The 15808-nt window shown below is 36.8% G+C and overlaps 1 protein-coding gene across 1 annotated transcript; it reads right to left on the bottom strand.

Moving 5' to 3' along the window:
• Positions 1-573: 573 nt before the first annotated feature.
• Positions 574-5743, bottom strand: znf408 (zinc finger protein 408). Its single transcript, NM_001328275.1, has 5 exons — positions 5710-5743; positions 4216-4427; positions 3476-3540; positions 3158-3393; positions 574-2396 (listed from the first exon to the last, which is right to left on the bottom strand). Coding segments are annotated over exons 1-5 (2295 nt in total). The 5' UTR covers positions 5711-5743; the 3' UTR covers positions 574-615.
• Between the last annotated feature and the right edge of the window lie 10065 nt (positions 5744-15808).

Below are 15808 nucleotides of genomic sequence, written 5' to 3'. Positions count from 1 at the left end.
GCAACATGAATCACAGATATAATTATTTAAAACATGACAATGACAGCTTCATATCTCTAATGATATGTAAACTGATGTGTGAAAACATATTACGCTATTTCTTATGTTTATAATTAAAACAATATGCTTCACAGTACACACAGTGCTTTGCTATTTAAATATAAGATATATTTAATTATTTAAAAGTATTTATCTTATCTATGTAGCTGAAGAACTCTGTAAGTCCTCATGGTATCTTCTTCTTATCCATCCTTTTCATAATAATCATTAGGTACTTTTTGTAAAAAGAACAAACACAGTGTTTCACTTTAATAGTTTAAGTGTGAATGACGCGATCATTTGCTTCAACTTCATCAGATTTTCCTCAAAGAAGAAATAATTTCCCAATGCAGTTGTGTTTTCCTGATGTACTCATACAATGTCTGTATAAACATTGATGAAACAAGGTCCACTGCTCACTGAAGTCAATATTTACTGATATGTGCCGCAAACCCTCCCAAATATCAAAGAACAGCAAGACTTAAATTCAAAAGGGAATCATTTTATTTCCGATTTCTCTTCCTTTTTGTGTGACATAATGTGAATAGATCATATTTTAAATGGAAAATCCTACCATCATACCACTGTCTCAATTTCTACCGTCTCTGCCACTGAACTTAGCCCATCCTGCCCTTGGATTATGACCAAACAACTATTAGCATCTTGCTCTGGGAGTACAATACAGTCACTACTGGCCTCCACTGTGCATTCAGCATTAACTTCCTGTTCTTGAAGGCTTAAACCTTTAGAAGTCTGTTCTTGGACTACTATATTGGTGTTTTCATCAGAAATAAAAATCTCAATAATGTCCTCACTGAGCTCAATCCGATCGAGCTCCTTCTCCGCTCCCTTTCCCAAAACAATCGTGCCATGTTGGTATGTTCCAGAGTCCAAAATGATCCCTTCTGTGTGGGTCACCATAGTGAGGTGGTCTGAGGCTTGAGCGCATGCCACAGCCTGTCCTGCCTCCAAACCGCTGCTCTCAGTCCTACCAGGTTCTTCTTCTTCTTTCTGGCCTAACCTTTTGGGTCTGCCTCTTGTTGGCAGTGCATGTCCAGAGTCTGGCTGGTGCAGCTGCAGATGCCGCTGTAGACTCTGCATCATTGAGTATTTTGCTCCGCACACCTGGCAAACGTGTTGCTTCTCCTCCAGGTGGGACTTTAGGTGGCGTCGTAGCTTGGTTGCCATCGTGTACCCTTTCCCGCATTGCTCACATTTGTAAGGTCTGTCTCCCGTATGGAGCCGTTCATGAGCGCGAAGCGTGTGAGGGTCCCGTAAAGCTTTACCACAGACAGGACAGAGATACACCTCACCCGTGTGTGAAATCAGATGCCGACGCAGTTCGGGTACTTGAGAAAATCTCAGGTCGCAGTGGTCACACCTGTAAGGTTTTTCTCCTGTGTGGATGCGCATGTGTCCTTGCAGATTCCCACGTTGGCGAAAACACTTATTACAGTGCGGGCAGATGTGCGGTCGCTCTCCGGTGTGCAGACGCATGTGGTTCCTCAAAGAACCCGAATTGGCCAGCTCTTTGTCGCACTCTGGACACTTGACCTTTAAAGCCTGGTAGTCTGGCTCTTTTGTCCGATGGATCTCTCGGTGGACTCGTAGCGAGGGCCGACGAGCGAATGCTTTTCCACAGATGTCACAGACAAACGGTTTCTCTCCTGAGTGGAGAACCTGGTGCTCCTTGAGGTCCCGTTTCAAGCCATAGCTTTTGTCACATTGCTCGCACTTAAAGGGCCTCTGGCCACGATGCATTAGCAGGTGGGCTTGGAAGCTCTCATGTGAGCTGTAGGACTTGCCACACTCTGTGCACGTGTATGGCTTCTGATTTTGATGAGTGTATTTGTGTTTCTTCAGATGGCACAGTTGAAAGAAGCTTTTATCACACTCCTCGCATTTGTACTTCCTCTCTCGGATATTGAAGGGAGGGAAATCCTGCCCGTTTTGCTTTGTGCTGGATTCTTCTTTAACTGTCAACGGCTGCATTAAGTCGTCTTTGCTATTCAAGAGCTTTTTCTTGCTGCTTAGATCTGGCTTGTTCTTTGGGTCGTGTCGTTTGTAGATGCGTTTGGCTGATGAGTGCACTTTTCGGGGTTTAGAGGCGAGGCGAGAGCTGGTTCTCAGGCTTCTTTCTGGTGTGAGACATTGTGATGAAGTCTGGGCCTGTGATGCACTCACATTGATGCTCTCAATCTCTTCTGTTGCAGGAAGTTCATCACTATGTTCTGCTTCACTTTCTTCCATCCCATTCTGCTCAAGGACATTGGAATTACAGATTGTATTGTCCTGCACAAGACCTTTTACTGTAACTGGAGATTTTGTATCCTGTTGTGTGACTCTTTGAAGAAGATCTGATAGAAGAAGAAAAAAAAAATCACATTTTCAAATGAACTACTTTATATCAGTGGTGTCAAACTCAATTCCTGGAGGGCCTGCATAGTTTAGCTCCAACCTATGTAGACCAGCTTAATAGTCTCTAGTTGCTTTGAACACCTTGATTAGTTGGATCAGATGTGTTTGATTAGGTTTGAAGCAAAACTGTGCAGAGCTGCGGCCCTCCAGGAATCCAGTTTGAGACCCATGCCTTATATAAGTATGTATGTGATGTAGACTTTATTTTTAGTATTGATTGTGTTCAGCACTTTGGGCAATGTTGTGTTGTAAAAATGTGCTATATAAATAAACTAAATAACTAACTAACTATAATGGACCATTTAAGGCACCAACACACTTCAACATTTTACTGAAAGAACAAACTGACACGGTTTCGGCATTAAAATCAGGACAGCACAAGTTTGATTGGTGTTTGTTTCTGAAATTTGGTAAAATAGCTTGGTAAACACTTTCAAACTATTATTGGTGTTATAAATTCTGCAAAAATCCACACCACTATGATCAGATGCTTTCTCAATAGCCATTTTCTTATTGCTGTAATATTAGCTGTGTCTTAATTATGTTATTGGAGAGGAATAGCATACATTTACATATTTATCTAAACGCTGCTCTCAAGATGAAGTCCAGCAATAACAAGTGTGCTAGCAGTATGCTAAACACTGCAGGCACTATATCTGGCCCTTTAAACAGATATAATGAATATTGTGTATAAACTCACATGGAGAGCCTGAGAAGTGATCTGAAGTGTTGGCCTCCAGAGCTTCATCTTGTTCTCTGTTTTCACATGTTTCTACTTGAGGCGTTTCTTCTTCAGTCACAGCTTCTGGATGACTTTCCCAAAGGAGCAGTTCTGTTCCTGGCTGAATATCCCTACAGACCTTAAGGCCTAGTCTTCCATCCACTTTAAGTACACTGACATTGCTCTCTTCTGCACTCTGAGCACTGCAGGCAAACCTGTGAAAGCAGTTCTACAATGTCATGATGATATCCAGTAATGTAATAAATATACTAATTAATGAATTTTAGATCAACTTACTGCATCCAGCACACTTCATCAGAGATTTCTCTTTTGTACACACTCTGGCTTGCGTTTTGCAACCCCTGAAAAATAACAACACATGTTTTACTTATTACTTGAGGACAATTTACCCATCATCACGGTTAAAAATAGCAATTACTGACACTGTACAACCCAAAAAATTAAGGTAACTCAAACCATTTGAGGAAACCGATTGCAACAAACCATTTTAGTTCAAAAACTAATGCTAAAGAGTACTGTGAACTTAATTCATTTGAGTAAATAAAGCAATTTGAGCACAATAAAACCCAATAAATGAAGAAAACTCAAACCAACTCAGTACTGTAAAACTCAACAAGTTAAGGCAACTCAAACCGTTTGAGGAACCCGATAACTACAAACCATTTGAGTTAAAGAACTAATCTATATGAGTACTGTGGAGTTACTCCATTTAAGTTGAAGTAATGAGGTATTTAATTAACTGATTACCTTCAACACTGAGTTCAAAACTCTTTTCAAATGAGTAGAATTAACTGTCAGTACATGTTGACATGACTACACTCATTTCATTTGATAAAGTTGACTGTTGAGTTTTACAGTGTAGTTAAAACTGCTCTTATGGTGCCACTTGAACATAGTACTGTTTATAATACAATATACCTGCAGGTGAGAAGGAACTGTTATATTAATTGCTATTGTCTTGATGCATGCAAATATGGTGCAGGATATAATCTGAAACACACTTGTATTGATCATACCTCCTCTTTTTCTTTGCTGATTGTTTCTCCAGGCTCCTCCAGACCAAGCAGAGTGTCCTTCTTTAGCACTCGCCCAACACACCACAGACCCAGCTGTTCATCTTCAGCCAGAGATGGACCCACGGTGAGCCCTAGTGGTACTGACCTCAGGGCACTGTGGATGGAGTCTCTCTTGTTCCCAGAGCCTTCATTTCTCCCAGTGACTGTAGACACTAAATAAAACACACCACAGTGTGACAAAGTGGAATACTTTAATTGTCATGAGCTTATTTCATGGTAAAACGACAAGTGAACCACACTTAACAACAAACACTTCTTATTTTTGATCAATTAATATTATTTGGTTGTATAACAGTCATCTTTTCAGAAGTTTATTTCCCTCTATTTCTTTTTTCCAGAATGTCAGAGGATCAAAGGAGGCCGTTACATGTATTATGATCATTCAGTGGTCCACAAAAGAGTTGCCTCTATCCTGAAAGACCCCACGCACCCACAACACAGAATATTCACACTCCTAGCCTCAGGGAGGAGGTATAGGAGTGCGAGATGCAGGACTGCCAAACTCAAGAACTCTTTTTTCCCATCAGCTATCAGACTTTTAAACGGATAACCAGTGGACATAAACAGTTTCATTTTCTGCTCAGTAGCACACTATATTCTCCATCCCAGTTTGCACTATTTATGCATACAATTGCACTCAATCTGCTCCGGCCATCATACTGTTGTTTGCACATAAGCCAATTGCACCAGGCATTTTTTTGCATAATAAACACAATTTTAAGAAATACTATACATTGTTTACATCTGTTTACTACTTCAGAATCAGTGGTATATATTATTTACACTTAGATATTTGTATATATACATTTCATAGTTATACTTCTGTCACTTCTGTGTATATACTGTATGTCGTGTATGTTGTGTGTATGACTTCACTGTGGACGGCAAAGTAAGAATTTCATTGTACAGGGAAACGTGTTTCCTTACTGTGCACATGACAACAAACAAACTGAATTAAATTGAACTAATATTATATTGCGGTTATTGTTTTTATAATGAATTGCATTCAGTCAGATGAATGTTCCCAATACAAACTAATGCATTTATATAACCTTTTAAATGCACACACTTCATTTGTGTAAGCTGCTGTATGATTTTGTTTTACTTTTGTGTTATTATCCTGTGAACAGCTTTATTTAATACTACATGCAGTTCGTAAACTACACAACTATGAGAGAAAAATGAGCTAGCTTATTACAAATAATAAAAGTATTCAATAATGACTATAAATGATAACATTAGCGTGCATTTCACATGTTTCATTAATGAATTAAAGCATTGCGTAATTCACAACGTCCTAAAGATCTCTAGCAAATATTCTATTGCTGTATACCTAGAGATACAGACTGTGCTAAGAACACAGAGCATACATCTCGCTGGTAGATAAGTAATGGTATTTTCTAATATGAGCATGAGAAAAGAACTTCAACTAACTCAGGGCTATATTTCCTCTGCACGTTGGCCACTCGAGGGTCTTGTTTATTCATCCAAAACTCCGGGAAAATTATCGTTTTCCAGCCATGGGCGAATCAACCGGAAGTCAGGTAGAGGACTGTTACAGAGAAACGCTTCCCTCTAGAAACGGTCATATACAGCCGCACTCTATCCAAAACAGCTGGAAGTATGTTCTTGTTGTCGTTTTGAACTTATTTAATAATAATAATAATAATAATAATAATAATAATAATAATAATAATAATAATAATAATAATAATAATAAATATATTTATGACTATATTACACACGCATTTGACTTGTTGGCAAATTGTCGTACACGTTTGGCCCTTCTTTTTAATTTAATTACTGAATCTGAAAAATCGACGCAAGAGCATTAGAATATTCTTTTAATGGATAGCTGACTTTCTTTAAGGTACAACTTATAGATTAAACCTATTATAGAATTGCATGTATTTAGTGTCGTGAGATTTTAATCTGGTTTCCTGTGTGGTGATATGTGTGTATCGTTTTTTCCCACTGGTTTCTATATTTTCTAAGATATATTTCTAAAGTTAGCTCAAAAATTTTGATTTAACCTTCAGACAATATTTCAGAGACTACAAAAAGCCTAAAGGCAAATTGTTGAAGCACAAGGTGGCGCTAGAGACACATCTCTATTCACATAGACGAGGAGCAACAAGGACAAGGTCACCAGGTACAAACAAAGCAAAGTTTTAACGTTATTAGATGATTTCAGATGAAGAAAGAGGACATTTTAAATTATAAAACGCTTTCCACCTGTATTAGAAGTGTTCTCATAGAGTGGCTATTAAATGTGTTTATGATATGGCAAGCCGTTTTGACATTTAACATATCGTATCTGTTTTCATGTTAGTAGTACTTATTTTTTTAAATATTACTATCTTTTTTATTAAGTACTAGTAATTATTCATTAGACAAGAGTGCTTATTTGTTTCATACAAGTGTCTATATTTTTAGATACTAGTGCAGTAGGGGTTCAATCTTCAACTTTATAAAAATATACTAGTGCTCATCAGACACTAGTTCTTTTATTAGATACCAGTATTCATCCATTAGATATTAGTACCTATTAAATAGATACTAGTACTTATGTATTAGGTACTACTACTCATTAATTAGGTACTAGAACTGATTAAGTATTTCATTCATTCATTTTCTTTTTGGCTTAGTCCCTTTAATAATCTGGGGTCGCCACAGCGAAATGAACCGTCAACTTATTCAGCATATATTTTACAAAGTGAATGCCCTTCCAGCTGAAACCCATCTCTGGGAAACATCCATACAGACTCATTCACACTAATACACTACGGACAATTTAGCCTACCCAATTCGCCTATACCACATGTCTTTGGCCTTGTGATGAAAACTGTAGCACTCGAAGGAACCCACGTGAAGGCAGGGAGAACATGCAAAATCCACACAGAAACACCAACTGACCCAGCCGAGACTCGAACCAGCGACCTTCTTTCTGTAAAGGGATCTCCTATTTCCTATTTATTAGATACTAGTGCTTATTTTAATAGTGACTAACTATTCTGTTGTTACTAGTAATAAATGAAAACAATTCCATTAATTTCTATAGGATCTGTCATTGAGAAATCTACTATTCAGTTTTGACGATATATATTCCAGCTGGGACTAGTTTATGTAATAGTAGTTAATCATTAGGAGCTATAGTATCTAATTATTAGATACTAGTACCCAATTAATAGATAACAGTTCTTTTTCATTAGATACTAGTTCACTTTTTACAATTACCCACAGAGTGCAAAAGGACAGCAATAAACATACATTCTTGTTAGATGTAGTTTGATCTTGTATTAAATTAGTATATCACAATAATATCCACGGTTTTATGATAACAAAAAGTAGGTAACATTTTAGTTTAAGTAACATTTTCAACTAATAACTAATAGCTTATTATTACATGATTATTATTAATACATTAGAAGGCTACTTGTTATCTTGTTCTACATCCTTAATCCCACCTATAAACTCAACCACTACATTAATAGCTATTATTAAGCAGCAAATTGGTATTTATTGAGCTAAATGGATGCAATCTGAGCTGCATGCAATGCTTTTTAATGCCTACACCTAAGTCCACCCCTAACCCTACCCCTCAGTGACGCCACCAGCTTCATTGAGTGCATTGTCTGACATTGCATCTCTGAGATTTGCAGTCTCAGGTTGCAAATCCAAGTCTGCATCCAGATAATATTGGCTTAAAATAAAATGTGACCAAAAAGTATGTTTATTCATAATCAGGATCATTATGCAGATTAAAATGCTCGCATGAGACATTGAAGTTATGCAATTTTGCATGCATGTCCAGATGTACAATTAAGAATATATTCCCACATTTAAACATTTTGAAGAAAGTGAATTGACTCTAATAGACTTTTAGGTGATGTCTGCTGTTCTAGTTTGTTGCAAATGTAATGGAAAACCCTAAAAATATATATTGTAACCTATACAATCTAATAAAAAAAGATTTATTATGGTAGTCCAATTTGTCTGAAGACCCCAGTCTGAATACCCTAGTGACAGACGAGTAGCTGCATTGGTCACGAAGGGCCAGCCTGAACACCATTAGGCATTCTCCACAATGGATGTCCAGCGTTCTCCAGCCTCCAGCGCCTAGACTGCAGCTCTGCACAGGAAGTTTGGCCAGAGGAGAAATGGACTGCCCAACTGAGCCTGGTTTTTCTCTAGGTTTTTTCCTTCACTTTTGTCAATTGGTGAAGTTTGCTCTACAAGCTACATTCACTCACACACACACACACACACACACACACACACACACACACACACACACACACACACACACACACACACACACACAATTTAGTTAATCCAAATCACTCATGCTGGATTTTTTAAACTGTGAACTTGAGCACCCAGAAACACAAACATGGGGAGAACATGCACACTCCACACAGAAAAGAAAACTGGCCCAGCTGGGACCCGAACCAGCGACCTTCTTGCTGTGAGGTGACTGTGATAACCACTGAGCCACCATGCCGCCCCATTTATACACTATATACCTTATTAATCTGGGGAACAAAGGACCCTGCACAGGAACATACATTAGCATGAAATCTCATTACAATTTTATATTATTAGTATTTGACATTCTTAAATGATGGATATATAGATCAGGAGCTGTAAAAAGTGGATTGTACTGAACTGATTCAGGCATTTGGAGGCTAAAAAAGTAAATAAAAGTAATTTTAGAGGCAGAACAAGTTATTCCCTTTGATGGAAAAAAAAATTGTTATTGGAAAATTTGTTATTGAAATAATAACGTGCTTTAATGAATCATGCACAATAAACCAGATAGTGAAAATAAAAAAAAATTAAAAGGTAGAAGTCAATTTTAAAAGCAGAACAAGTTATTCTCTTTGATAGAAAAAGTTGTTATTGGTAAAAATAACGTGCTTCAATGAATCATGAATCAAGCGTGCACTACGAAAATAAACAAGGCACATTAGTTTGTGGGTTGTGCAGTCACATGTGCTTGATCATTAAAGGCATTAAAGCAGAACAGCTTATAGTCTTAGAGGACACATCTGGTCCAATCAAATGTCTGAATGCTAATAGCTTCCTGTGTGACTCTGCATTGAAATTCTGTCATCTTGTTTTCTTGAAGATCAGTCTGTTCCTGTTCCTGTTTTTTTTTTGGTTCATTAGTTTTGTTACTTTCCTCTTATCCTCTTAGCTCTCTCCCAGTTATTGATCAGCCAGCCTTGTGTTTGAGACTTGCAAATGTCGTGTCTGTTAGTAACGAGTGGATTGTTGAGCATGAGGAGATGCTCTGAATTGATCTTTCTGAACATGATGCTGTTAGGCAGTCGCTCCTCTCTGAATTACCAACCAGCGGTTGTGTTGAATGCAGAGCGGTTCTCCATCACTCAGCCTTTCCCCATCACCCTGGCAACGTGAAGCAGTCCAGCCCAGGAGAGGCACAGAGGGCAAATTGGATACGACACACACTCACACAGACACACACAGATAGACATGTCTATGAATTATGAAACATGTAGCAGGCTTACCTTCAGTCGATTTATGGCGACACAGAAACATCCTCATAAAGCATCGCTAGCAGTTTCTGAACTCTAATCAGAGTTCATTATTGTCTATAGGGAAGTGCAACTGTTGTGAATGAAGGTTGTGATTGATTTTAAAACAGCATCCTTCTCTCCATCAAACTGATGACTGATGTCTGTTTACTGAAAAAGTCCTTCACTACTCTATGATTGGTGGTTTTTATGGAAGTTTGTTTATTATATTATAAGATAGAAGCTCTCACCGGCCTTATACTTTTCTTTTTTTAAAAATCAAATCAGCATATGAAGTGCTGTAAATTACATTATAGCTACATTGTAAATACATTGTAAATAAAAAAAATCCATAACCAGTACTGCTGAAAAACGGGACAGCCTCTTTTATTCTCTCTAAAGTGCCTGATGGAGACAGATTTATCCCATTTGGAAAACAGTAATTGATTATTAATTATAACTCATTCAAGAGTACTAGGCCGACACAGTGGCGCAGTAGGTAGTGCTGTCACCTTACAGCAAGAAGGTCGCTGGATCGCTGGTTTGAACCTCGGCTAAGTTGGCGTTTCTGTATGGAGTTTGCATGTTCTGCGGTCGCGTGGGTTTCCTCCGGGTGCTCCGGTTTTCCCCACAGTCTAAAGACATGTGGTATAGGTGATCGGTAGTCTAAATTGTCCCCCTAGGGTTTAAGTGTGTGTGTGTGTGTGTGTGTGTGTGTGTGTGTGTGTGTGTGTGTGTGTGTGTGTGTGTGTGTGTGTGTGTGAGAGAGTGAATGAGTGTGTGTACATTCGCTGCATAAAAATGTGCTGGATAAGTTGGCGGTTCATTACGCTGTGGCGACCCCGGATTGATAAAGGGACTAAGCCGAAAAGAAAATGAATGAATGAACAAGAGTACTAGTAATAGTGTAGAGTAGCTAAACACAGACTAACAAAGGCAAACACAGACAAAAGCAGATAGATGGAAACAATGAAATGGCCAAGTATTGGTACACTGGAAAAAAAAAAACGTTTCTTTAAAATTGTTGTAAAAATGATATAGGTTTAATTTAAAAAGACAAATGAAATGCAGTAAGTTCAAATTAATTTGTTTAAATACAGCTCAAATAAATTGTTTACAACCATTACGTTAAAAATAAATCCAATAATCTTTGAATTGTTTTCTCAATGTATATCAGTGCTAAAAAAAAAATCAAGCAACTTTTTAAGATATTAATAAAAAGTTAATCACAAAATCCTTGAACATGTTTTTATCTAGACTTCAAATCTCAGATTTTCAACAAAGACTGCTGGATCCCGCAGTGCATGGTCGCGATTTATCAGCATTCCTTCTTATTAAAAATATTCTTCCCTCTGCTCTGTTTGTACCAGCTGATGCCTTTGATCGCTCAAAAACATTGAACAGAGAGAGAGACAGAAATCACAGAATGTCACTGCCTTTTCTGTTCTTGTTCTGGCTCACAGCAAGGTTCATTCCAGCTTCAGAAAGAAGTATTTTCTAGGACAGCTTTTCCCTCCATCTATATTTCATAAGTTGTTTCTTTGGGAAGAACTTCTGCCAGTGTGATGGGGGATTTCAGACACGTTTGTTCAAAGCAGAAAGCAGTGTGGTGTGGTGTGAGTTTAGGGCTGTCCATGCTGGCTAAAGAAAGTAATGAGCCGTAGTTTAGCAGTTTTCAGACGGAAAACCATGATGAGAACATTAATGAGTGCGCTCTCTCTCTCTCTCTCTCTCTCTCTCTCTCTCTCAGTCTGTCTCTCATGACATTTAAATGCTAATGTTGCAGAATGAACATCTCCAGCATTATGTGCAGTTTAATTCTGCATGAATCCATTTGAATTCAATGAATTTTAGATATGCGTACACTCTCAGAAATAAATCTACAACGCTGTTTCTTTCAAAATGTACACATTTGTATGTAAAGGGTCCATATTGGTAACTAAAAGGTAAAAACTGTAAAAAAAAGTTTGCCTTAATTTTTTAAGCTGAATCAAATTAACTTTATGTCATTAGAAATTATATGATTTAAACAGCTTGTGTAACTCGTAAAATTAAGTTGGAACTTGATAAACTTCATTAGGTTACAATTAACTAAAACAGCATAGGCTCATTCTGAAAACGTAGCCCTATATACATTTCTGGAGATCACAAATTATGCAGCCAGAGCTACGTATGGCTGCATTTCATCTTTAGAACAAACGATACAGGGTGCTATGATGTCATTCCCTTTTGTGCTAGCAGCTGACCGCTTACCTCCGTATTGACTAACCCAGGCTCATTCTGAAAACGGACCACTATATACACTTATGAAGAATGCTGAATAAGTCCCAGGAGCTACGTTTTTCCAGTTTTTGTTTTCATGAATCCACCAGAAGCCCCTGTTTGTTTTTTGAGACCTCAAATTTCTCTTGCGAGTGCTATTCGCACCTACTGTTGAGATCTGAAAAAGCTTACACAGCGGCCTCTGATGGATTCGCGAAAACAAAAACTGAAAAAAAACAAAAAAAAAAAAACAAACTAGCTCCTGGAATGTATTTGGCACTCTCCAGAAATATATATAGCGGTAGATTTGCAGAATGAGACTTGGCTGAGTTTTTGTAGGTTTATTTATTTGTTTAATTAGTAAAGAGTGGTCACAGCACTTCTCTCCATTGCATCAGAAACATTTCAAAAGCAAAACATATGCAAATCACTGATTTAAACTGATGTGTTTGGAGAGCACAACCCTGATTAATCAGTCATAATTTCATTGCTCAGCACTTTCTTTCCATTCTCTTTCTTTTACTTATTAATACCTACTTAACAATCCTTTCTGGTGACAGCATGCTTTAAGTAATTTGTCATGTGAAATTTGGTGTCATGTGGCATTTTCTCTCATTGAGTTTCTGCGGAAAGAGTGAGCCTGTAAAACCATTTTTAGCTCTGGCAGGGCAATATCTAGCAGGTGGGAGTTTTTTCATTTTTTTATCAGTAGGATTATGTAAGAAGCTCATCAGCGATGCATTGCAGTTACCGCTGGTACCCTGTGATATTTTCAAGGCTGCCAGGCAGACAGACAGCAGACTCGTCCATTCTGATTATGAGACTGTGCCAACCAATATCCACACAGCACATTAATATTAACTGTTATGCAACAAGAATACGTGGGAGTAGATCAAGGTAAAAGAAAGATGACTTTTAAACGCTGTCACCAGTGTTTACACACTCCATTTATTTTGTTTTGCATTCTCACTGATATTTTCGTCAGCGTGTGTTCATTTGGTGCTCATCGTAGGAGTTGTTCGTATGGATCTCTGTCACTTCCTCATCTTGTGTGTCATCTTTCAAATCTGACCAGTTCTATAAATAGATGCGCCAGATCTCTGACATCAGACAAACACACATGAAATATAGCACAATTTCTGAAAGGAATATTTATTTGACACCAACAAGAGGCTATTCGTTTCGAGCATATCTGTGGGTTAAAAATAGTAATACATTTCTGTCTGTATATGAAATCAGGATGCAGCAAGTCTTATAAATACTGTAAATCAGATTTCAGAGCTTAACATGTCATATATCCTCCTTCTCGGCAAAAGTATCAGGCACAGAAATAAATGTGAATTGTGAAAATGTGAATTCGATATTCACTGCAGCAAATGATTTGATTTTTAAATATGACAGATGGGCAAATTAAAACAGGAGATTTCACAAATCTCTTTCACAAATACATCTAAAGGCTGCATTTATCAAAATAGGTCAACATATGTGATATTGCAGCGTTACTAGTGAAATACTGCACACACTGTTAAAAAAAAAGATGTTAATTAACATCTTCTGTATTGTATTTTCTATTTATTTTTGGTTTTGAATTACAGGCTTTATGAGACCTTGATCTCTGCTCTGTTAACTTTTTATGTTGAAAATCCAATTGTACAGTTTAACAAAGTGGCTTTTATTGACATTTTGGCAGTTTGAAATAATATATTGTATAAACAATTGTACAAATATAGAGGAAAAAGGTTTTTATACCGTAAATACAACACCAACCCAGATAATATATCCCTTTAAACTATTAAATATGTTAATAAAAGTCACATTTTTGAACTTGTCAAGGTTAAAAGTTGTCGGAGGAAAGATTAAGGTCTCAAAACAATTCAAATGCATAAATAAATGAAAAATAAATAAGATGAATCACAGATTATAGAAAACTGCTAATTCACAGATACTTTAGAGAGTTTAAAACAGTGTATTTAAGTTTATGACATTACAAATAATTCTTTCTGATGAATAATTGATCATTTTATTCAAGATGGAGATTATATTTTGATCAGGTTGCACAGAGCACGTAACACTTAAACACACAACAAATACTTCAGCAGATATCTTGTGTGAAAGCTTAGTATTTTTCTACTTATTCATTTGGTTTGTCACTTGATTGTTGATTATAGCACATATATAGTTATATACATATATTTAAGTGGAATTTGGATGCATTGGTCAGTTGTAGTTGGTATTTGTATTTGGGAGGCCTACATTTTACTGTTAATCCCTGCAGTTGTCAGGCATTTGTCTTGCAAAATGTGCATTCCTGGTGAAACACAAATACATATGGAATAAGAGAACAGTTTGGCTTGGGGAATGGTTGGTATTTGGGTGAAAAAAAAGCTACTTTTATATGGGACAAACATAATGATATCGACATTCAGCATGTGTCTGACAAGTAATATACCTATAGTTCTTTAAACTGAGTAATAAGTATATAATCAAAGGGCTCCAGAGTAACATTTGCGAGCAATAGCACCGGTGACACCAAGTTGTACAGATAGCAGTACCAGCACTACACTAGTAATAAAACAACATGCTTGGTTTCTTGGTTCTTAGAAATGCAGCATCTTGACCTAGAGTTGGGATAACGCAACGAATGAGCTATAAATATTTAGAAATAAAACAAACAACACAATGACACACTTGTACTGTTAATGGATATGAATTCAGTTGATTAATAAAAACGGCAACAGCTATTTTACTTTACCTTTGTCATATTAACAGAACACTGATTTAGTGGCAGTCTGGAGCCCAGAGTAGATGTCCTGCTTAGTTATACAGGCAAAATTCTTAGCCCTCCTGTGATGATCTAATTAATTTTAAAATATTTCCATAGTTGTTTACGAAGATAGGAAGTTTTCACTTGTATCACCTATAATATTTTTTCTTCTAGAGAAAGTGTTGTTGCTTTGCTGGAATTAAAACTTAAATAAATCTGCAATCAAATAATTTAAGATGAATATTATTAACCACCATGAGCCACGGCTGTGTTTAAAATAATAACACAGGGTCATTAAAGTCAAGACTTTAAAGCTTTTTTTTTTTTTTAATCATTCCAAGTTTAAATGTTGGAATGTTCTAAATGAATAGGACATATAGAGAGGATAAGTGGGAATAGAATACAGCCAGGAACTATGTTTCTAACTACAGCTCCAGAGGTGTAGTTGCAAGCGCACAAGTTTGTGACACAGTTTGTGAATGTTTGTTGGAATGACGGATTTGGGGAACGCCAAAAATTAACAAACTATGTTTGTATCGATGGAACTTAAGATCTTAGTTGGCTAATGATGGTTTTCAGAGAAACACCCTGATTGGCTACAAAACAAACCACTTTTGTCTAATGACTTGCCTTAACCAGACTTGATTAGCTGACCTAATTACCCTTTAAATTGTACTTTTAACAGAATAGTATCTTGCAAAATAACTAGAACCATATTACGTACTGTCATCCTGGCAAACGACAAAATAAATGAGTTATAAGCGATTAGTATTAAAATTATTGTTTAAAAATGTGTTGAAAAAAATTCTCTACATTAAACAGCACATGGAATATACTTGTAAAAGCATTACAATTTCACAGGAGGGCTAATAATTATGTCTTCAACGGCATATACATACAGTACATACATATGTATGTGCATATATATATATATATATATATATATATATATATATGTATATATACA

Source organism: Danio rerio, chromosome 7 (assembly GCF_052040795.2).
Source record: "Danio rerio strain M-AB ecotype USA chromosome 7, GRCz13ab, whole genome shotgun sequence".
Lineage (NCBI taxonomy): Eukaryota > Metazoa > Chordata > Actinopteri > Cypriniformes > Danionidae > Danio > Danio rerio.
Note: the sequence above shows the minus strand (reverse complement) of the source record. Positions and strands in the feature narration are given on the sequence as shown.